We start from the raw sequence: 24,777 nt of genomic DNA on the forward strand, positions 1-24,777 counted from the left end.
TGGCCGAAATTCTCACTCCTTTCCTAATCTAATTTGGATTAATTAATTTACAATGAAAATAATAAAATAATAACTTTCCTAAACTTATTTTTCCAGAAAATAAATAAATAAAAACTAAAAAGTAATGGTAATTTCCTAAAACAAAAAGTAGAATCAAATTAGGAAACTATAATACTAGCTTTTTGACTAAGTTGACTTTGACCAATCTTTGACCAAATTGAGCTCCAAATCAGCTTCTACATGCTTTGTAAGATGCCAAATAAACTGAATATGAAGGCCCACACGTTGCCTATGCTTGGAAAAATAAGAAAAGGCTAATACAGTAAAATACAGTAAAGCCAGCAAGCAATACAGCAAATTCGCCAAATTGTTGATGCTATCCTTACAAGCCCTTTTTGATTGCATTTGAGGCTGCTTTAACATGATTCCATGACCTCTTAGGCATATGTATTGAACCCATAAATCATTGGAACCATTTCATACTTCCCGGACTCCAAAAATGTACCAAAACCGTCACCCGGGTCCATATCGGCTTCCACCACTTGGATGTTTAGAATAGGCTTTGTATCTTCAAGTATGGACAAGCTCTGTTGAGATTGATTACCCCATGTATAAATACTCCCAGGTTGTCATTAAATCTCTTAATTTGAGCTCTTGTGATTGGCCTAGTCTTCATCCGTGTCGAGTCAGCACCCCAGCGGATTATCGGTTGAGCGGCCTCGGGCGGAATCACATCAGGTTGGATTAAAAAGGGCATCGAAACCAAGGTCACTGAGCTGTGTAAAGTTCATTTCAGTATAGGAAAACATTATGCCGATGAGGTTGTTTGTGATGTTGTGGAGATGGACGCATGCCATATTCTCTTAGGCCAACCTTGGCAGTTCAACAACTCTGTAACGCATGATGGTCGACAAAACACACATTCGTTTCAATGGAATGGGAAGAAAATTGTCCTACTCCCTTCCAAGCCCCAAAATGACCCTACTTTGCTGCCCACATCTGGAGTATCACCAGAACAACTTTCGGGAAAGGGTCCTATACTTTTAACAACCTCGGGAAAACATTTTGAACTTCAAGCTAAACACTCACAGATTTGTTTCGGTATTGTAGCTTCACTTCAAGCCCCTGCAGAATCTCAATGTCCACAACCCATTCTCCAACTTCTTCAAGAGTTTGCTGAAATTTGTCCAAGTGAACTTCCGGATTCTCAACCACCCATGAGGGACATCCAACATGCTATTGACTTGCTACCCGGAGCCAAACTTCCTAATCTCCCTCACTACCGAATGCCACCAAAAGAAGTTCAAATCCTACAGCAGATGGTTGAGGACTTGCTGAAGAAGAACCTTATCCGAGAAAGCCTACGCCCTTGTGCAGTACCAGCTCTTCTAGTCCCCAAAAAGAATGGTGAATGGAGAATGTGTATTGACAGCCGTGCTATCAATAAGATAACTACCAAATATCGGTTTCCCATTCCCCGGTTGGAAGACATGTTAGACAAATTAAGTGGGGCTCAAGTGTTCTCTAAGTTGGATCTTCGCAGCGGTTACCATCAAATCCGGATAAGACCTGGAGATGAATGGAAGACCGCCTTCAAGACTCCTACGGGTCTCTACGAGTGGCAGGTCATGCCCTTCGGGTTATGTAATGCATCGAGTACCTTTATGCGTTTGATGAACCAAGTTCTACAACCTCTCATTGGCATCTGTGTGGTGGTATATTTCGACGATATTCTTGTGTACAGCCACTCAACCGAAGCCCACATTGAGCATGTGCAGCGGGTATTTGTGATACTCAAGGAAAACCATCTGTATCTTAACCTCAAGAAATGCGTATTCATGACCCCAGAACTTCTTTTCCTCGGGTTTATTGTGGGCAAGCATGGAATCAAGGCCGACCCCTCAAAGGTAGCTGCAATCCGTGATTGGAAAACACCCTCAACAGTCATTGAAGTTCGCAGCTTCCATGGACTCGCAACTTTCTACAGGCGTTTTGTGCGCAACTTCAGTTCTATCGTAGGTCCACTAACAGACTGCCTCAAGAAAGGAAAATTCCAATGGGGGCCTGCTCAGCAGCAAAGCTTCGAAACTCTGAAAAAACATCTTACTGAGGCACCGGTATTGGCACTTCCAGATTTCGACAAAATCTTCGAAGTCGAAACGGACGCGTCTTCAACGGGCATTGGAGCTGTCCTTATGCAAGAACAGCGTGCAATTGAGTTTTTCAGTGAAAAGTTGTGCCCTGCCCGTCAATTGTGGTCGGTCTACGAACAAGAATTATATGCTATCGTGAGAGCTTTCAAGCATTGGGAACATTACCTGATCCAGCTGGAATTTGTCCTTCATTGTGACCACCAAGCTTTGCAACATTTCAGTTCACAAAAGCACATCAACAAGATGCACTTCCGATGGTCCCAATTTCTTCAAAAATTTCCGTACTCATTCCACCACAAAGCTGGGAAACACAATCGAGTGGTAGATGCTCTCAGTCGCAAGGTGTGCCTCTTGAACAAGTTGCAAATCGAGGTTGTGGGATTTGACGCTCTCCAAGACCAATACCCCGATGATCCCGACCTAGGACACATCTGGCAAAAATGTCGTTTGCATGAGGCAGCCGGCGATTTTCATATTCATGATGGCTATCTCTTCAAAGGGCTCCAACTATGTATCCCTCGAACTTCTCTTCATTTTCAGCTTATAAGAGACCTTCATGGAGGTGGTTTGGCTGCTCATACTGGAAGGGACAAAACAATTTCCTTGCTTGAAGAACGCTACTTTTGGCCTCACCTCAAACGAGATGTCACCAAATTTGTCAAACATTGTGCTGTTTGTCAAGCCGCTAAAGGCCAGCAACAAAACACCGGCCTCTACACACCCCTGCCTGTCCCAAATCATATTTGGGAGGACATTTCACTTGATTTTGTCCTTGGTCTGCCACTTTCACAACGCAAAGTCGACTCCATTTTGGTTGTAGTTGATCGGTTCTCCAAGATGGCTCATTTTCTTCCTTGCAAGAAAGCTGTCGATGCTTCGTATGTGGCCAACCTGTTTTTCCGTGAAATTGTGAGACTTCATGGCATACCGAAGTCCATCACCTCTGACAGAGATGTAAAGTTCATTAGCCATTTTTGGAAAACTTTGTGGCGCAAGTTTTAGCAGTGCTTATCACCCTCAAACGGACGGTCAAATCGAGGTTGTGAATCGAACTCTTGGTTCCATGCTGCGTAGCCTTGCAGGTGACTCTCCAAAACAGTGGGACTCATACTTGCCCCAAGCTGAATTTGCCTATAATAGCATGGTCAATCGTTCCACAGGATTTAGTCCCTTTGCAATCGTCTATACCAAACCTCCCAACCATATTGTCGACCTTGTCTCACCTCTTTCCCTCCTCACACAGCTGCTGACACTTTGGCCCATAGAATTCAAGATATTCACACCCGTTTCCAGCATAATCTGAATGCCAGTAATGCTCGTTACAAGGCTACAGCTGATCTCCATCGTCGCCATAAGTTGTTTGAAGTTGGTGATCTTGTCATGGTTCATCTTCGGAAAGAGAGGTTTCCTGTCGGTGCCTACAACAAACTCCAAGCTAAAAAGATAGGTCCTTGTCGCATAATACAAAAACTTGGAGATAATGCCTACCAACTTGAGCTCCCTTCACATCTAAAGATTTCCAATACATTCAACGTTGCTGATCTTTTTGAATACCACCCCCCTGATGTTGCTGATGTTGCTGATTTATCTTCCTCGCTCGTGGTCGAGCCCTCTTCAAGTGTGGGCGAATGATGCAGCTGCAATATATTAGTTTCCTGTCTAAACGCAGCGTTTTATTTCCTTTTACTTTTCCTTGCTGATATGGCTTGTTTTGTTATTTTAATTGCTGAAGTGGCTTCATGCCTTTTAACATTCACCCTGCGTGGTGACAAAGAGGGATATAAAAAGTAGTTGTAAAAAAAGACAGATTTGGTAATTTTTCTGGAAATAGACTGAAAATGCTTGTTTTCTCTCATTGTTCGTGACTCATACTGGAATTGGACCAGAGTTGGATCTAGACAGGAATGAGAGCCTAAGATCTGCTCCTTGGTAATTCCCTCTAGGATTTTCTGCATCAAAGCCGTAGTAGGTTGTGGATTGCTGAGGATGTCTATCATGTACTAAAAAATAATACAGTAAGATTCAAATACTTTGATTATGTTGAAAATTTGTTTGAAATTTCTACAAGAAACCATTTCCAAAGAGAAAAGAACAAAGTGTCAGATGTAATATTTAATTTAATCTTTAGATATTGTATTACTCATATATAATACTTTTGACAATGTTAAAAATTTTGCTTGACATTTTTAAAGGGAATCATTTGGAATAATTAAACTAAAGAGGTAGGTTTAGTATTTATTTAAATATTTATATATTGTATATCTTATTCATAATTTGTTGTTGATTTCAGGGAACAGAAAAAGTGGAAGGCATATACCTAGACAGGACTAATTTTAGAGACGTAGAACTTAGTTCTCTGGCCTTCTCAAAGATGCATAATCTCAGGTTACTCAAAATTTATAATCAGAATCCTCGGTGGTGCATAATCGACGGCACATTCCAAGATGCGATTAATATGAGAGAGACATATTTTGGTTCTCTTAATTTGCCGTCATCCAAAATTTATGTTCAGAAAACTGGATGTGTAATTGATAAGCAGTGCAAAGTTTGCCTTCCTCATGGTCTTGAGTATCTTCCTGATGCACTTAGATATCTCTACTGGGAGGAATACCCTTTGACATCTTTGCCATCAAAATTTAGTCCGGAAAATCTTGTTGAACTCACCATGACTCATAGCTGGCTTAAGCAACTTTGGGATGGAGTTCAGGTATACATATTTTTTCTTGTCTACTGATTGAAATAAAAAGATAAATTATATATGTAGCCTAATTATTAGCATTTATTTTAATTATTTTTATTACAGAATCTTGGCAATTTAAGAAAGATTGATCTTCGTTACTCTCAGCACCTGACTGAAATCCCAAATCTCTCTCTGGCTTCAAATTTGGAGAGCATAAACCTTAAGAGATGTGCAAGTTTGCTTGAACTTGCTTCACATTTTGGATACCTAAACAAGGTTTCGTATCTGAATGTAAGATACTGCTCAAACCTTAAAATCCTTTCAAAGATACCGCAAAATATAAAATACTTAGATTTACGTGGAACTGCAGTTGCAGAATTGCCTCCATCATTTTTGTGTCTCTACAAACTTGCTGATTTGTATCCTGGCAAACCAACAACGTGCCACTGCAATTTTGCAGGAAGCACTTTTAATCCTAACTCCCTAGAATCTTTAGATACGAGCACGAGTTATATTAGAGCTTTGCCCACAACAATTAAGCAATTACCTAGCCTCATTGTGTTGGATCTGGAAGGTTGCATTAACATTTCTTGGTTGAAATCTCTTAAGAGCAGCCTTACCATCGTTAAATGCTCAAAATTAGAAAAGTTAGTAGGAAAATTGGAGTCTGTTGAATGCATGCGATTTCTCCATTTAGGACCAGCACCTAAAAAGTTACTCCCGTCAATTGATATGATAAGACAGCTTCAAAAGTCAAGTGGGGCGAGTTATAAAGATTTTGGGCACAACATATATGGGCAGCTTACCCATCTTACTCCGAATGTCAAGCTTCCCCTGGATCAGCATATGATGAGTACTTTGAAAAGTTTACAGATTCTAGATTTAAGTTACTGCAATATTGAGTTCATTACTACAAGCATCAAGCGACTCTATAATCTTTACCGCCTTGATATACGCTGTTGCAAGAGCCTTAAATATTTACCAGATCAGCTCCCGTCGACTCTACAACAGTTGGAAGCATCTGGCTGCACGTCTCTGGAGAAAGTGCCAAGTTTAAGCCATGCAGTCAAGAGATGTTGGAACCAAAATAAGGCTCGTGAAAAAAAACTAAGTGAGGACTTTATATTTTTAAACTGCCCAAAGTTGGATCAGAATTCAAAGAACAACATAATAGAGGATGCACTGCTTAGACTTTTGCGCCAAGCAGCTTTAGCCGACATCCCAACTGCAAATGTAAGTGTTACCTCTCTGTCTTCAGAATTTAAAAACACATAATAATAATAATAACAGACAGCTACGACCTCAATCTAACAAAATTAAAAGCTTTTTGTTCAGAAATACCATCCTCACGGATCAGCCAGAGTTAATGTTTGTTGTCCTGGAAGTGAAATTCCAATGTGGTCCAACTATCAAACTCTCGGAACTTCAACAACTATCAAGCTTCCTCCAGATTGGTCTGATGCTGAACTTTTGGGCTTTGCTGTATGCGCTGTTGTTGAATTCGAAATGTTCTTTTCTGATGAAGAATGCTCTCCTTCAACCTCAACATCACCATGTGACAACAGAATCCTCAAATCGAGTTACCTGTTTCAATGGCTTGAACCCACTTATTTTAACGGTACTGTCACAGAGGTTAGATATAGCATGCACCCTGTACAGATTGAGGATCGTTACATTGAGTTATGCAATGTTAAAAGGTATGGGATCCGTCCACTGTCTGCCCAAGATGCAAAAAATGTGTTTAACCTTAACCAACATAATGATGATGACGACGATGAAGAAGAAGACCAATCGCATTTTAAGAGACTAAGTCAATAAATCAACTTCTTTGAATTTCTGTAAAGATTAACTGGTGAGTAGTACTGATCAATATTGAATTTGGCTATGCTCTGCACTACTGTTATATATATATATATATATTATATGTATAATAACTATAACTATATAGAAGCTCTTGTGGATTCATCTCTTCATACTGAATCTTTATGTGGTTTTTGTTTGTTCAGGTTTTGTCTTGTTATTGATTTTTATTACAGATATAGATACAGTACTTAGGTGATCAATTTGACAATGGCGACCACAGCAGAAGATTAATTTATCAGCAAATTAAGGTAAAGTCAAAGTGTTTAATTTTTATCTCCGAAGCCTGTTGCAACACATCTTTACTTGGGGAGATTATTGCAAGTAATTGAGAATTTGGGATCACTGGCTGTGCCCAAAAAGTTGTATGGAACCTGGGAAGAACTGCCTTAAATACTATTGTTACTGTTTACAATTTTCTTTGATTCCAAGTAGGTGTTTTATGTGGCGGAAGCTTATGAGAAAGTGTTAATCAAATACATGCAACGATTATTTAATACTTGTTTATTCGTGCACGAATGTCAAGGATTGAAAGAAAAAGAGAATAATCTTTGAAATTTTATTAACCAATAACTCCATTATAATAACGAAAACAAAACCTAAATAGTAAAGACAAAAAAAATTTCTAATGCCTCAATAATTATAGAAAATTACATTAAATACAAAATATACTAAAAAAAGAAAGTTTGCTGAATTTAAAATCAAAATAAAAATCCAAAATCTCACGATTTACGAGCAATTGATGGAGCTCAATTTAAACATTCCTAGATCAAGATTTCAACATGTCAAATTATTATAAAAATGGTAATTTTTACTTTTTGAAATCCTAAGTGATGGAATTTCATGTGGAATTTCATGTGAAATCCTAACTGCAAAAGGCATTAAGTGTGATTTATGGCATCGATTCCTATTAAATTAGGCTAAAAGACTATCAAAATCTTACACTTTTTTGGCAGGTCAACAAAAGCACCAACAACTATCCACATTTAACATGGTCAATGCATTCCATATAATTTAATGTTGCATCAGATCTCAAGGCAAAATGTGCGTTATTTTAATATTTGCTGACTGTAATTCTAGCTAGAAAACAAATTTTCTTTTAGCCTCAAAATACGACGTAATATTGGTAGAAATTCCATGACTAAAACCTTTCTGTAACAGATATTGGAAGATAAGGATGCACTTAAGCCCATAGTTTATTGCCGTCATAATTAATGTTCATTAGTAAAATTAACAAATAAAAGTTTTTCTTGTCATTAATGTTCATTAGAAAACCACAATTAATTTTTTTAATTTCTTTACATGTGTTTAATCTATAAGTCATAGGCTAATCTCCTTCGTATGACTAATCCCTACTAAATGCTCTTAAGAAACCTTTTTTTTTTTTTCCCTTTTTTTTGCTTATTGTTATTAATAAACTTGATATTGATTCAATAAAAATTCATCAGCAAGCCATTCTCTTCAAGATGAAGCATTCCAACATAACTTTTATTGTCCTTGTGTTGTTAGCTCTCTGTTACACTAGCCATACTGCTCATATATGCATTCAACAAGTTGTTTGTTAAAATTTAGTAAAAATGAAAAATAAAAGTATTTATGTGACAATTTTGTATAGTGCATTATGCTGCAGAGGTAGTGATTGCTCAGAAAAACTAATTTTGGAATGCCTATTTAATAGAAGGATGAGGTTGCAACTCATTTATTTTATTTCACCATTAACCTAACTGTGTCGTAACAAAGACATCGATTCAAACTCATATATATATATATAACCTAACTGTGTCGTAACAAAGACATCGATTCAAACTTATATATATATATATATATATATATATCGGTTCTTTTGGTAATTAGATGTTATGTAACGTTCCTATTGATATCTAATGCAACACTTGTTAATTGTTATGTAAGGAATTGAAAACGTAAACTTCTCCCCTTGAGCTCTCCATAGGCAATCTTTATCCCCATAATACTCATCGAGGGACGTACGGTCCGCATTAAATGCATTGTAAGGGAGAAAGCCTTTGGACTACTGCAAGAGGCAGAAGAGAAAAGGGTTTTGAAAAAGTTGAGTTCGAAAATCATCCCCAATAGTAATTTGATAAATCCTAAATCATCATCATGTGATTGACAATGAGTTACAAGACTTACTATTCTTCAAGTCCGTGAATATGACATGAACTTTTTGAATATATGAACAGTTTGGCTCCGTAAGTCTATAACCTAGAGCTAATTAACAACACAACGACAATAAAAATAATTTTGTAAAGCTTGAATCTTGAAGATAATGGCAAGTCAGGTGATGAAATTTTATAGAATAGATTATATATATATATATATATATTATCGGAAATTTTATGATGAGAATAGTCCGTATAAGGACCGCAGTATTAGTGACGGTTTTTCATAGTATTAACGATAGTTTCTTAGAAAATCATCACCAATACTATAAAAAACTGTCATCAATACTGTGGTCCGCATGAGGACCATCCGCACCATAGACGGACTGTATATATTATATATATGTGTGTGTGTGTGTGTGTAGTGATATTTAAATAAGATTCTAAATTAATATAAGATCTTCGTTACATCTTTAAATAGTATAAAAAGTTGATAATAAAAATTTTATTTATTAAATATAAGATTTATTTTCTTTAAATAAATTTTAATATATCATTAAATTAAATTGGTATTTGATCATGTTTTAAATTTTAAATTTTAACTTTCAATAATTATAAAAATAAATTTTATTTAATAAAATAAAGTTTTTTTTTTTAATTAACGTTGATTGAGACTGATTATATAATGTGTGTGTGTGTGTGTGTGTGTGTGTGTATTTATACCAAAGTTTGTTAAAATAATTTTATAGGGAGCTAGAGAGATTAGCATATGAATTAATTGAAACCCGTATATGGAAAATTATTGGTGATTTGTAGTGAACATTAATTACAAAGGAAATTATTATTATTATTATTATTTATTTATTTCTAGAGAACATTAATTATCGCTCAGTTCTACTTTAACTAAGGCAGACCATAAATTTTTTATTCATTTCTCTACAAATTTTGTTGCAAAAAGGAAAAACAAAATGTAATTGGGAATATTTTATTAATATAATCAATTAAATACACCTGTCAATTTTGTCAAAGTACAATAAAAAAACAATTTAAGGGGAAAACCATCCTTTTGACATATTTTATTAATACAAGCAATTAACTTGACCATTGTTATGGGAAACTATTAGAAAGGTTCACATTTTTTTTTTTTTATCCAAAATTGAAATCCTAACCACATTAATATTGGTTGTATCACTTAATATGGCTGCACTAAAACAGTCCAACCACCTCACAAATCAAGATTCCCATCATTGATTATTGCCTTCGTCGGGGAGTTAAATTAAAACGAGGATACCTGCCTAAATTAGTTCACATAAGCAATGATTGATGGAATGGTGCATCTGCATCCACATACATGTTCACAAAAATTATCCTGATTTTAACACCTAAAACTTAAAGAAAAAGAAAAAGATGATAATAATGTAATTAATTTAAGCCTAATTAATTACAGCAAACAAATTTTCTTATATGGTTTAACCCATAAGCAAATGTGCCTGTCGGTTATTAAATGCTCTTAACAAACTAGAGTGGCTATGAAGCCTTCCCGATGAAGCTTTCCAACAATAATTACGCGGACGTCGTTGTCCTGGTTTTAGGCCTTTGCATGAGCCGAACTGAGGCTCTTTTTGACAAGTACTACGTCCACACATTTAACGGCTTAGGGAATTGAGACTTGAAGTTCATATGGGCATAAAAATAATAATCATAAAAAAATTAAAAAATAAAAAACCACAACAACAACAACACGCAAACATGTTTCAAGCCCACAGTTTCAATTCCTTTGTAAGTTTTGGACAATAAATCTGTGGGCCTCGAGCACTTTAAAGTCCAACTCCCTTGAGGCTCTTTTCGACAAGTTCTACGTCCACACTTTCAACGGCTTAAAGAATGAGCCTTGAAGCTCAGATGGGTTAAGTTAAAATACAAAAAAAGAAAAAAAAAAACAACAACAACAACAACACACAGACACATGTTTCAAGCCCATAGTTTCATTATCGTTTGTACATTTTGGATACTAAATCTGTTGGCCTCGAGAACTTTTAAGCCAACTCCCTAGAGCGCTTTGATTTATTTCTCTGTAATTTTATTATTATTATTATATTTTTTTAAGAACTGGAGTGCTTTGATTTGAGCACTCATATTACTAGGGTATGCCCTCAATTTTTTTTTTTTTTTTTTTTTTTTATATTGGTGGACGTATCCTCATTCTTTTTAAATTCACTGTTTAAAATTTATTTCGTATAATCCCCGGTTGACATTTTTTTACATTTCTATATATTGTACTACTTGTACTTAAAAAAAAATGTATAAACAATGATAAAGTATAAAATTGTGTACAAAATATAACATTGTGGAGGAAGAGGGGCTTAAGAGAAAGTTACAAAAATATATTTGAAAAACTTCCCCAAAAAAATAAGAAAAAAAGAAATAGTAGCTAGAATTTTTGAAAGATTAAGATAATAGATTATCTAAAAAAAAAAATTTAGAGACTAAAAATTAAAAACTAACAAAATGATACAATAATTTATCCCCAAAAAAAAAAAAAAAAAAGAAGAAGTACAAGGACTACTTTACAATTACAACATTTTTTACAAAATATAAGTTTATTATTAAAGGAAAATGCTGGCAAAAAACATGAATTGTTCAAAATGCGTAGTGTATGAAAGTGATGGATCAATGTCAATGTTCTGTAGGTAGAATTTGAAAAGGTAAAGAAAAAGAAAAAAAGAAAAAGCAGTGTCCATTTGGAAATTTAAAGAGTGTGTATTTAATTGGGATTTTAACTTATTTTTATAGATTTTTATTGAATTTAAAAGTTAGATGATGTTTAACACAAACTTGAGAATATTTAATAAAGATATTATGATTTTTTTTTTAAATCCTATAAAAAAAAATATTCTATTAAATTTTTTAGGATACATTTAATATGATGTATTGTATTAACCTGCTTTATATTAGTTGTATCAAATTGATTTGTATTGTATTATCATTGTGTACCGTGATGGAAAGCTGTATATATAATAATATTCTATTATAATATTGTATTTTATATATATATATATATATATATATCTATATATATATTTTTTTCCATTAATGTATTTAATATATGATCAAAAATTAAATTTATATGTAAAAATAAAATAAAATTTAACCAAATACTCTATTTTAAAATTTTAGTTCTACCAAAAAAAAAAAGGAACAACAAATAATATTTTTAAATGCAATATTTCTAACAGTTTAAAATATTAAAAAGAAGACTGCATAATATTTTAGAACTTGGTAAAATATTAGAAAGAAGACTTCATCCATGAGATAATGAAAATAGGTCGTGGGTGATCCTTTTTTATTATAAAAAAAAATATTATAAAAGAATTAAAAAAATTAAAAAAATTAAAAAAATTAAAAAAATTAAAAAAATTAAAAATACTTAAATGGATTTTTTTCTTATTATTTCAGCAAGAAAAATAAAGAAAATTAATTTTTATTATTATTTACCATCTATTTAAATAATGACATCATTCATAATATACTAAATTGAATTATTACTATTTTTATAAATAATAATAGTAATAATAGTTAAAACTATATAATAATTTGTTTACAAAAATGAACATTGAGAAATTAAAAATTTAATAATATTTGAATTTTTTTTATCACTTTGCAAAAATATCATACAAAGAACAGTTACCATATTGGCTAAAAGAAAAGAAACAAGAGCAGTTACCACACAAAAAAAAGAAGAAGTTATCATATAAAGAAAACAAAAACTGGAAAAAAGAAAAAAAGAAAAAATAAAAAAATGAACAAGTTGTTATGAGCCTTGAAATCCACCTTTAACAAAGAATATATATATAGAGACAAATTCTATGATCAGGACAATTCTGACTGTTTCTATCCAGTCCAAAAATGTGCTTTTTTTTTTTTCATAGTCCTTAGACTAACACCAGCGATCCAGATTTCACTCATAAATTCACTCTCAAAAACTCTCTCTCAGTGACTCGTAGCCTTCCCTTCCCTTTCCTTCCTCTTCTCCTTTGTTTCCATCATTTTAGCAACCATTTCAGTGCCTCTGTGACCCTATGTGAGCTCCCCTTGTAGACCATTTCTTCAGTGACCTCTGGTGGTGTTGGTGGCACAACAAACAATTTCAGAAATTATGCAATTTTTGCTGACTATGAGTCCATTTGCTAGTGGATTTTTAGTTTTATAGCTAAAAGTATAAGAAGTTTTTCGTCTTGTGATGCCACAAAACAAAAATTGGGGGCATTATAGATTATTCTACTTCTTCAATTTAGGTGTGTACTCCATCGATATGTACTCAAAAACTACTAGTGTATGCTTCAAAATATTCTCATGAATTTAAATTGTAAAGAGGAATGATTTTTGATGGAAATATAATAATGAACAGAAGAAAAAAAAAAAAAAAAAGAAGGGCATTTGTGTTTAAAATTGAAACAAAAAAAAAAAAAGAGAGAGAAAAGGTGTATGCTTCAAAATATTCTCATGAATTTGAATTGAAGAGAGGAATAGTTTTTGATGGGAATATGACAATGAACCAAAAAAAAAAAAAAATTTGTGTTTAAAATTGGACATAAAAAAAAAGGAGAAAAAAATGGTTTTTTGAAAACAATCACGAAAAGAAGAAAAACCAAAGCTTTTTCAGAAAAATATTGGCTATGGAATAGGGTTTTAAGATATTTAAAAAAAAAATGTAACTAAAAACAATATGTTTAAAAAAAAAACCACAATGAAAAATGAAAAGAAAACAAAAAAATAAATAAATAAATAAAAGAGCGAAGCGACAGTGCAACTTGAACACACATCCCATCAACATTGTAAGGCACTTTAAAAAAGGAATGGCATTATCAATGCATTTTGGTTTACGTGTCACATATGACTATGCAATTTTTTGATGCCGGTGCGGGATAGGCCTTTAAAAGTATATAAAACTTATGTAATATTTAAAATGTTAATGATTTCTTAAATTTATAATTTTAACTGATTTTTAAATCTCTCCAACCGATGTGGGATGTTATAATCCTTCCCCCTTGGGGTCCAGCGTCCTCGCTGGCACACCGATCCGGGTACTGGCTCTGATACCAACTGTAACAGCCCAGACCACCCGCATCAGGATATTGTCCTCTTTGGACCAGGGTTCACACCCTCTCTCCCCCCTGGCCTCAGACCACCCGCATCAGGATATTGTCCTCTTTGGCCCAGGGTTCACACCCTCTCTCCCCCCTGGCCCCGCATCAGGATATTGTCCTCTTTGGCCCAGGGTTCACACCCTCTCTCCCCCCTGGCCCCGCATCAGGATATTGTCCTCTTTGGCCCAGGGTTCACACCCTCTCTCCCCCCTGGCCTCAGACCACCCGCATCAGGATATTGTCCTCTTTGGCCCAGGGTTCACACCCTCTCTCCCCCCTGGCCTCAGACCACCCGCATCAGGATATTGTCCTCTTTGGCCCAGGGTTCACACCCTCTCTCCCCCCTGGCCTCAGACCACCCGCATCAGGATATTGTCCTCTTTGGCCCAGGGTTCACACCCTCTCTCCCCCCTGGCCTCAGACCACCCGCATCAGGATATTGTCCAGGGTTCACACCCTCTCTCCCCCCTGGCCTCAGACCACCCGCATCAGGATATTGTCCAGGGTTCACACCCTCTCTCCCCCCTGGCCTCAGACCACCCGCATCAGGATATTGTCCAGGGTTCACACCCTCTCTCCCCCCTGGCCTCAGACCACCCGCATCAGGATATTGTCCAGGGTTCACACCCTCTCTCCCCCCTGGCCTCAGACCACCCGCATCAGGATATTGTCCTCTTTGGCCCAGGGTTCACACCCTCTCTCCCCCCTGGCCTCAAGGTTTTGCTCACAAAACGCATCCTGAAGGGAGAGGTATCCACAGCCTTATAAAGACCGCTTCGTGCTCCTCTCCAACCGATGTGGGATGTTACATTAATGGTCAAAGGTTAAAGATCATTATGTTTGATTTTGTTAAGGCTTAAAGATCCCTGTTCTTGGTAGATAAAGAAAGAGGATCACTGGCTGTGTATTTATGTATAAGAGAATATGAGATCAGCTAAAATTAAAAACAAGGTGGAGGGAAAATGAAGTTGGATGAAGAGAGTTAAAGAATGAGTGCCAGTTGGTGGGACACTTGAGGCTTTGTTTGGAAGAGAGGAAATGTTTAAGGAATGAAAATCCATGCCTAGCTTGGTAGGAGGGAGCGGGAAGTGAAAAAGTGGGAGTGGGAGGATTGTAAATCCATCCTGCTCCATGCAAAACAAGAGGAGTTGGAGGGTGGAAAATCTTGATGCTAAGCAAAATAGTCAAACTACCCCTTGTAAAATATTAGTAAATGACAGTTCCATGAACAATATTACTATCAGACCTTTAAATCTCCCATGTATTGTTATAATTACATTTTTAGCAAAACAAGTGAAAAGTGGCCACTAAAGAAAGCAATTAGAGAAGTCACAAATTGCAGTGGCTTCCTTTAGCTGTCAGAAAATAGCCAGAGCTTTCTGTCAAATCCTTCTATTCTATATATATTGTCATCCTAGAAATCTGCAAGTAATGTCTAACACCTTCTCTATCTATATTTTTCCTTGATCTGAAATGAATTACTCCCAGGGCCTGTTCTTTTTTATGAGAGTTTGACTAGAGTTTAGAGACTGAAACTTCAAAATAAATCTTCCTTTTAGCATTATCGATTCCTTTTATCTTGGATTAGAATAAGTCGTCAAAAACAAGATTTTCTGACAGCCCATTTTCAATGGAAAAACATATATATATATATATATATATATTAATAACATTAACTTGGGTTGTCCTCCCGACGGGGTTTTAAGATATCTGTTTGTCCTTGTATGTTTGATGTGGAAAGATGATTAATTATAGGGATGAGACTAGAAATTGTGAGCAAAAAAGATAAAAGGACGGCAAAAGATAACCATATATATATATATATATATTGAAACAGGAGGAATATGGTTAGCTAGGGAGGCACTAAGGTGTCAGCTGCCCATTGGTTGATCAAATGTTTTTTTGGAAGTCTATTTCAGCGGCACGTCAAACTATTATACTATATTTGGTCGCTGTCTTCTTCAATTAATCAATAATCAATTAATCTCTTTCGACTTTTAAGCAGGTAGAATTTCAATATAATTTATAGATTATATTGGTAAGAAATGGCAGCTAGGTAGATGTATAGATCCTCAAAATGGCATCCTTCAAGAGGTTTGTGACCACCCTTGTAGTAGCCGTTTCCATATTGAGCAGCTACCTTACTATGACTACCGAAGCCACCCCAACTTATCACTACCATTTCTGCTCAAATACAACCACTTTCAATCTCAACAGCCCCTACAAATCCAATCTGGATATCGTTTTGTCTAATCTTTCCTCGAACGCCGCCCAAGAAAGCGATTTCATCTTCTTCAGGGCCGATGCTGGCGACAACGGCACTAGTAACTATGTCTATGGCATCTATCTCTGCCGTGGCGATGTTAACTCCGCCATCTGCCACGACTGTGTGTTAACATCAATCGAATATGCACGCCAAAAGTGCTCTGTAGAGAAAGAGGTGATCATATGGTACGACGAATGCATGCTGCGCTACTCCAACCAATCCTTCCAGTCCACCATGTCAGCGTCTCCCTCTTTTTGCATGTGGAATACGCAGAATGCGACGGAAAGCGACAAATTCAAGCAGGAAGTAGAGAAGACAATGAATGAATGTGGAAGTAAGGCTGCAAAAAGTGCTAAGAAGTTCATGGTACAAGAAGCTGATATATCAGGATTCGACACCATCTACAGCTTGGTGCAGTGCACGCAGGACTTGTCTATCCACGATTGTACCAAATGTCTCCAGTATGCGACTTCGAGTTTTCCACCACTTTTAGATGGAAAAGAAGGTGCAAGAGTTTTCCTTCCTAGTTGTATTATTAGGTACGAACTTTATCCTTTTTATGAAGCAGCTGAATCGCCTAAAGGTATGCATACTATTATTAACTTTCAATTCTAAATTTATTAATTAATGCATACTATTATTAACTTTAAATTCTAAATTTATTAATCAACAATTAATTTTATCAGTTCATCCATTGATTACTAGAAATCAGCAAATGAAATGACATATTATCCATCTAGTCTACAAACTGTGTCTAAACGTTTATTAAGAATAAAAAATAATAAAATCCACCCCCACTATATATATTCTGAAAGAAAAAAAGAAAAGAAAAGAAAAGAAACAGCTCAAATAATTAAGTATATCACTAAATTAATGCAACATTAATTAAGGGGTTTTGTATGCAGGAAAAAGCAAAATGTCACCATTAGCTATTATTGGGATTGTAATACCTATAACTACAGTTTCTCTGACCCTTCTAGTCACGGGCTGCCTTATGCTTCTTCGTCGCAAGAGAGCAAGAGCCAACGACCATACTATTCGACGACCAAATGGTAAAGTACATATTTATTTTATATTAATTTATATTAAATACAGAACGATAAAAATAAATAAAAATAAATATGTGTATAAATTGTTCTATTTATTTAAAAATATAAATAAAAATTAAAAAATATATATAAACGAGAGCTTATAAATTAAAATATGTAATAGATTAAAACGAGATGAAGCTAAAAATAAGGTTATTAAATATATATTAAAATTAATTATTTTTAATTTATAAGATAAAATTATAACTGTTAATAAAATAATAATAATTTTCTGGCTTTTGCCGCCTTTTAATAAAATAATAATTAAAAAATAAAAAAATAATAGACTTAAAAAAATAAAAGAATAAAATAAAAGAATCTTTTTTATACACGTTTTTTTTATTATGTCATAATTCATGAAAGAGGGAAAAAAAAAAGGTGATTTAAATTTTTAGAAAAATACTTTGTTTTTTTTTTTTTCACTTGTATAATACGACAATGCGTTTAAGATGCATTTTAAACTTTTCCATTTAAAAAAAATTATTTTTCTTTTTTCTTTTTTTTTTCTTTGGAATTTTAAATGGTATGGAAAACAAGAGTTTTTTTTTTTTTTTTTAAAAAAAATTCGAATGTGTATTATTTGCCAATTTGATAACTTAGTTGATAACCAATCATTCTTTTATTTAGGAGAAATTTGTCCTGGTTTTGTCAAATATCAAGTTATATTGCCAATAAATCAATTATATATAAGTTAATCCCAATTCAACACCACCACTCCCCGCCCGGGGGCCCCACAAAAAAAAAAGAAGGAAAAAATCCGAAATTCTTTAATAAGAGAAAAAAAAATCACTCATAACCATATATGTATATCTATTTTAATCCTGATTCTTTTTAGTAGTTTGGAAATTTCGGTTCTAAAGTAAAGAAATGTTATAATAGGATTGGCTTATTCTAAAAACAACAAAAATAAATGAAAAGCACATTTTTGAAATCAACTATGAAACATATTCATGGGCTTGCTTCTCTAATTAAACTTAATTTTCACTCTTTAATTGTAGTATATAGTGTCTTTCTTATTTACCAAAAAAAAAAAAAAAAATACTTATAATAACAAAAAAATCAGTTGTGTCTGTAATGTAAAACTAATTAGTGATTATTTAATCAGAAAGTTCAAAGTGAAATTACGACCATAGAGTCTCTGCAATTTGACTTGGAAACCATAGAAACAGCCACAAGCAGGTTTCCTGAAGACAATAAACTTGGTGAAGGCGGATTTGGTGAAGTCTTCAAGGTATATATATATACATATGCATGTCTAAATATTTCCATTCCTTTTTGTTATTAAAAATATGAAAAAAAAAAATGTCATGCATAATATATAAGTGCAATATCGGAAATATTCAGTAAGTAATATGGCATAGCTTGGAAAATTCTCAGGGAACACTTCCCAATGGACAAGAAATAGCCGTAAAAAGACTATCAAAAAGTTCCAGTCAAGGTGCTGAAGAATTTAAAAATGAGGTTGTACTGGTAGCCAAGCTTCAACACAGAAACCTGGTTAGGCTTTTGGGATTCTGCTTGGAAGGAGGAGAAAAAATGCTTGTCTATGAATTTGTACCAAAGAAAAGCCTTGATTATTTTTTGTTTGGTATGTCCTATATTCTTTTCTTTCAAGTTATTCTTCGATCAGTATGTTCTTTAACATATATATACTCATTCCAAAAAAAAAAAAAAAAAAAAAACAAAAGGAAATTAACGACCATATACATGTTTCTATAGTTTTGTTCACAGGAATGTTCAACGTCCTAAGAATTCTTTTTAAGTGTTGAATCATATATACTGAACATACAGATCCTGTAAAGCAAGGAGAGTTAGATTGGTCAAAACGTCACAATATAATAGGAGGAATTGCTCGAGGAATTTTATATCTTCGTGAGGATTCTCGACTTAGAGTTATACATTGTGATTTGAAAACTAGTAACATCTTATTGGATGTAGATATGAATCCAAAAATTTCAGACTTTGGCATGGCCAGGATGTTTGGCATCGATAAAACTGAAGGAAACACCAAAAGAATTGTTGGAACTTATTGAGTGCTACTTTAATCTCAAACTTTTTGTTGTGGATAATCTCAAGTAATGAGCGAAAGTGACGATTTTGAGTAATCAAATTTGGACAGGCATTTGATACATAGTCAAGGGATGCATACATATATATATATATATATATACATATTAAATATAATATACACAATAAGAAAAGTAGAGGTTCTTCACAACAACAATAATACTCCCGGTGACAACTTTAAGTAAGATAATATGCAAAAAACTTTAATTACTGATAGACACATATACAGTATGATTATTTCAATTCTTATTTTATTTTTATTTTTTATACAATGTTTTAATTTCTTTCTAATTTTCGGAAAAAGTGGTTACATGGCTCCGGAATATGCTATGGAGGGATTATATTCCATCAAGTCTGATGTCTTCAGTTTCGGTGTGTTGTTGCTTGAGATCCTAAGTGGGAGAAAGAACTCTGGTTTTCATCTCACCAAATTTGCTCCTAGCTTGCTTGCATATGTAAGGTTTATATATACAATTAAGTAGCTTAAGTTTTTCTAAAATTAAATAATTTACACCTATTATATATATAATATACATTATGCAGGCATGGAGTTTGTGGAATGAAGGTAAAGGGTTGGAGTTAATGGATCCGTCGCTAAAAGATTCATGTGCAGTAAATGAATTTATGAGATACGTTCATATTGGGTTGCTATGTGTTCAAGAAGATGCGTATAACAGGCCAACCATGTCATCTGTTGTTCATATGTTGAAAAGTGAAACTATTAGCCTTTCTCAACCCGAACGACCTGCTTTCTCTGTTGGAAGACTTACGCAACATCATGAATTCGAACCAGCTCCTGATCGCAGTTTGTCTGATAATGGTTTGACAATTTCTACTTTTGTGCCTCGGTGAGGGAAGATAACCATGGGTAAAAGATTTCAAATATGTATAGGTTGATATATTTCTCATCCCCATGGACAAAAACTAGAATTTGTCTCATATTTTCTTGTAATTTTCCATGCAAAATGCATTTTTTAATGCATAGGAATAATACGATACTGAAGAGAACATAGAAAAGCAAGAAATTGTAGACCAAAATAAAGAGTTTCAAGAACCCATCTCCTAATATATGCTAACAAATAGTCCATAAAATTTCAGAATATTTACCTGTGGGGCCAAAGTCGAAGAGCACATTTTCGCAACTTAACAACAGAAAATATATATTAGTTTTCTCCATGTTGGTTGAGGGAATTGTGGAAGATATTACGTGGAAATTGAACCGCATATCGCCATATGATGACTGTTTTGAAGGCTTGGTTGGAATGTACAAACGCTATGAACAAATTAGATCCTCACTATGTATTGGGACTCCGGAGTGTTCACGTAGTCGCCCTTTTAGGCATGGTTAGTGTAAGAAAGGGAACAATTGCTGGTGTTCTGTTTCAGTTGTTGTCTTCTCAATTTGAGAGCTCTTACTTTCTCAAAGATGTTAATTAGAGAGAGGCAAACTAGATTATTGGTGTAAGGAACTTCTTTCTGCATTATTAGAGGACTAGAATCTTAGTATGAGCGATTCGTACGTAGAATCAACTTTTGTTGGAAGAAGGCTCCGCCATGGATAAATCAAAACAATTTAAAGTTTATTTAGTCTAATTGCATGATCAATTTTCCCTGGAAGTAGAATCATTGTAACTGTAAAGAAATAATCCTCAAGAGTTGAGGAGTGTTGAGAACTGATGCACATCTGTTCTAGCGTGTGCATAAAGGAAGTAAGAAACGGTGTCGTTTTGGATATAATACAGTTATATCATTTGGAGAAGAAGAACGACAGCGTTTTGTATCTGGTTTAATGATATAAGTAGGACGGCGTCGTATTGGCTCAATATTGATTTTACCTGAATAACAGAATCACGTGCAGGCCATGTGGATTAGTTATGGTGGTTATATGGAGGGCTAATTATCATTGGTCCACGTCATCTTGGATTGCCACATCAGCAACAGCAATACTGAGTATAAATAACGACCTTCATTCTGTTTCAAGGACTACTGGTTTTTACAGATTATAGAGCTAAGGATTGAGTTTGTTTTTCAGTGATTTTGAGAGGAAATTGAGTTCTTCGTGCTTTTGTTCAAACTCTTCAAGATAATCTGTAGATATAGAACAATTTTTGTGTGAGATTGGTTAAGACAGTTTGAGTGAGGGTGTATATGGGCTTACGGGTTGGTTTGGGTGTTTTTCTGTGTGATCCACCATTGAAGAACCTGTGAAGCTCTTGTTGTTCTCCCCCCTTTTTGAATAATAATAGCAGAAGCTCAGAACCTGAGCACGAGGACGTAGGCAATAGTTTGGCCGAACCTCGTTAAACTGTGTGTGTGTTTTCTTGGTTGTTTTAGTTTTTGTTCTTGCTGTTTTTCTTAACAAGTGGTATCAGAGCAAGGATAGGAAGGTTGGTGGAGATTCTGTATCAAGAACTCATATGATCAAGAATGGCATCAAAGATTGAAGTGGAGATCTTCAATGGCAAAGGGGACTTCCTGCTTTGGAGGAAGAAAATGAAGGTTGTTCTTGTCCAGATGAAAGTAGCAAGAGCCATAGATGGAACATTCTCTGCAGATCTCTCGGAAGACAAGAAATTGGAGATGGATGAGATTGCTCTGAGTACGATCATTCTTCACTTGTCAGATAATGTGCTGAGAAAGGTAGATGATGTAACTACCACTTCTGAAATGTGGCATAAACTAGAACAATTATATCTGGTAAGGTCTCTACCTGATCGTATTCTTTTGCTTGAGCAGTTTTTTGGCTTTAAGATGGACACCAATAAAGATTTGGACTCTAATCTTGATATGTTTAATCGTTTAATACTTGATCTTGCTAATTGTAAAGTCACTTTTAGTGATGAACACAATGCTGTGATTCTGTTAAACTCTTTACCTGAGTCTTATAGAGAGGTCAAGAATGCCATAAAGTATGGCCGTGATTTCTTGTCCTTAGATATGGTGATAAGTTCTTTAAAATCTAGGGATATTGAAATGAAATCTGAGTCTAAGGCAGAAGGTCTTAATGTTCAAGGAAGAAGTCAAACAAGGACTTTTGGTAATTCTGAGTTTAGAGCCAGGAGTAGAGATCACTCCAGATCCAAATCAAGAACTAGAGGTCGAAAATGTTATTACTGTAAGAGGGAAGGTCATATAATGAGATTTTGCTACAAGAAAAAGAGAGATGACAAAAGTAAGACTCAGGTGAGCAGTGATCTTGCTGCTGTCACCTCGAGTGATGAGTCTGGTGAAGTTCTTGTGGCTGACACTGAACAAAATAAGACTGAATGGGTTCTAGATTCAGGGTGTTCATTCCATATGAGTCCTATACTTGATATTTTTCAGTCTTATAAGGAATATGAAGGAGGACAAGTTCTCCTTGGTGATGATCATTCCTGTAAAGTTGTTGGTTTAGGTAATGTTCAATTTAAACTAGATGATGGCACTGTTAAGACTCTAAACTCAGTTAGATATGTGCCTGGTTTAAGGAGAAATTTAATTTCTCTTGGAATGCTTGATGAGGCTGGCTATACCACTAAAACTGAGAATGGAAAAATGAGAATTTCGAAAGGCTCTTTTGTTGCTTTTAAAGGCATTAAGAAAAATGGTTTGTATGTTTTGTTTGGTGAAGCTGTGTCTAATTCTTGCAATGCTTCAATTCAAACATCTGCAGATAAAACTCTGTTATGGCATAATAGATTAGGCCATATAAGTGAGAAAGGTATGTATTATCTGAATAAGCAACAAGTTTTTGGTAAGGATCAAATAAGCAAATTAGACTTTTGTGAAAATTGCATTTTAGGTAAGCAACATAGGCTCAGTTTTAATTTGAATTCAAATAGAGCTAAAGCTGTGCTTGATTATGTTCATGCTGATCTTTGGGGTCCTGCTAAAGTCTCCACTCAGAGTGGAAACAGGTACTTTATGTCTATCATAGATGACCATTCTAGGAAAGTGTGGGTCATCTTATTGAAGTCCAAAGATGAGGCCTTCAATAAGTTTAAAGAGTGGAAACTACTTGTTGAAAAACAAGCAAATAGAACAGTAAAGGCTTTGAGAATAGATAATGGTCTTGAATTTTGTAATAGGGAGTTTGATAATTTCTGTAAGACTCAAGGAATGGTGAGGCATAGAACTGTCAAGCATACCCCTCAGCAAAATGGTGTTGCTGAGAGGATGAATAGAACCTTGCTCGATAAGGTTAGATGTATGTTAGTGTCATCAGGCTTGCCAAAGTTGTTTTGGGGTGAAGCAGTTATGACTGCTATGCATCTTGTTAATTTGTCACCATCGACTGCTCTAAATTTTGAAACACCTGAGTATGTCTGGTCTGGAAAGTTGCCAAATTATGATAATTTGAGAGTGTTTGGATGTGCAGCATATGCACATCAGTCAGAAGGTAAGCTTGAACCTAGAGGCATCAAATGTGTTTTTCTAGGGCATCCTCAAGGTGTCAAAGGCTATAGGCTGTGGGTTAAGGACAGCAATGGTTTTAAAGTCATTGTTAGTAGAGATGTTATTTTCAATGAATATATTATGCCTTGCAAGAATACTAACAGTGCAGGTATTGAAAGTGAGCAACCACAACACATGTCAAGGCAGATGGACTTGGTAATACCTGAAATTGATTTTCAAGACAAAGATGGAAGTGAACCAAAGGAATCATCATCAGAAGCTGAAGTCCATGGAACTCCTGATCATTCAGAGTCAGAATCAGATGAAGAAAGGCAAGGACAATAGCTTTCTTCACCTTCAAGAACTGTTGCATCACCAGGTTATCTGTTGACTCGAGATAGAGCCAGAAGGAGGATTATCCCAAATAAGAGATACAGCTATGCAGATTTTATTGCATATGCTTTAGTTGGATTTCAAGAATTCTCTGATAATGAGCCTCAGAATTATAAAGAAGCTATGAAGTCTTCAGAATCATCAAAATGGAAGCAAGCAATGGATGAGGAAATGCAGTCACTTCATGATAATCATACATGGGACCTGGTGTTGGCACCTGCAAAATAAAGAGTTGTCGACTGTAAATGGATTTTTAAAGTTAAGGAAGGGTTGACCAAGTCAGATCCAGTGAGATTCAAGGCTAGGTTGGTAGCAAAGGGTTTTACTCAGGTTGAAGGTGTAGATTATAATGAAATCTTCTCACCTGTAGTCAAATATACCACTATTTGAATTATTCTCTCTTTAGTCACACATTTTGATTGGGAACTAGAACAATTGGATGTAAAGACTGCATTCCTTCATGGGGATTTGGAAGAAACTATCTACATGAAACAACCAGAGGGATATGAAGTGACTAGAAAGGGTGGAGAGCTAGTATGCATGCTAAAGAAGTCTCTCTACGGTTTAAAACAGTCACCAAGGCAGTGGTATAAAAGATTTGACACTTTTGTGGTGAAGGCTGGTTTTAT

At 35.0% G+C, this 24,777-nt stretch overlaps 3 protein-coding genes and 1 pseudogene across 9 annotated transcripts in view; 3 read left to right on the forward strand and 1 right to left on the reverse strand.

Moving 5' to 3' along the window:
• Nucleotides 1-24,777, reverse strand: part of LOC107412845 (transcription factor MYB33) — a 216,149-nt gene that overhangs the window by 108,584 nt on the left and 82,788 nt on the right. The gene's annotated exons all lie outside the window — the stretch shown is intronic.
• On the forward strand, nucleotides 4,083-7,172 carry LOC125418292 (disease resistance protein RPP2B-like). 3 transcript variants are annotated; one of them, XM_060820102.1, is made up of 5 exons: nucleotides 4,083-4,168; nucleotides 4,444-4,860; nucleotides 4,957-6,066; nucleotides 6,157-6,685; nucleotides 6,840-7,170. In XM_060820102.1, exons 2-4 carry the CDS (start codon nucleotides 4,525-4,527, stop codon nucleotides 6,649-6,651), a joined length of 1,941 nt encoding a protein of 646 aa, XP_060676085.1. In that variant the 5' UTR covers nucleotides 4,083-4,168; nucleotides 4,444-4,524; the 3' UTR covers nucleotides 6,652-6,685; nucleotides 6,840-7,170. The 3 variants fall into 3 exon arrangements, with proteins under 3 accessions (XP_060676085.1, XP_060676084.1, XP_048326454.2); XM_060820101.1 differs by having other exon boundaries at nucleotides 6,157-7,172; XM_048470497.2 differs by having other exon boundaries at nucleotides 6,169-7,171.
• LOC132799268 (cysteine-rich receptor-like protein kinase 25) lies at nucleotides 16,038-16,950 on the forward strand. Its single transcript, XM_060819548.1, has 2 exons — nucleotides 16,038-16,809; nucleotides 16,913-16,950. The coding sequence occupies exons 1-2, from the start codon at nucleotides 16,038-16,040 to the stop codon at nucleotides 16,948-16,950; spliced, it is 810 nt and encodes a 269-aa protein (XP_060675531.1).
• Nucleotides 16,893-20,523, forward strand: LOC125421324 (cysteine-rich receptor-like protein kinase 10; annotated as a pseudogene).

The sequence above is a fragment of the Ziziphus jujuba genome, chromosome 8, assembly GCF_031755915.1.
Source record: "Ziziphus jujuba cultivar Dongzao chromosome 8, ASM3175591v1".
Taxonomy (NCBI): domain Eukaryota; kingdom Viridiplantae; phylum Streptophyta; class Magnoliopsida; order Rosales; family Rhamnaceae; genus Ziziphus; species Ziziphus jujuba.

Excerpts from the sequence above, each read along its gene's own strand:
- LOC125418292 (XM_060820101.1), top strand. The coding sequence starts at position 4,525 with ATGCATAATCTCAGGTTACTCAAAATTTATAATCAGAATCCTCGGTGG. Across the intron at positions 4,861-4,956 it reads AACTTTGGGATGGAGTTCAG|AATCTTGGCAATTTAAGAAA; the intron begins GTATACATATTT and ends TTTTTATTACAG. Across the intron at positions 6,067-6,156 it reads CCGACATCCCAACTGCAAAT|CTTTTTGTTCAGAAATACCA; the intron begins GTAAGTGTTACC and ends CAAAATTAAAAG.
- LOC132799268 (XM_060819548.1), top strand. The coding sequence starts at position 16,038 with ATGGCATCCTTCAAGAGGTTTGTGACCACCCTTGTAGTAGCCGTTTCC. Across the intron at positions 16,810-16,912 it reads AGCAGCTGAATCGCCTAAAG|TTCATCCATTGATTACTAGA; the intron begins GTATGCATACTA and ends TAATTTTATCAG.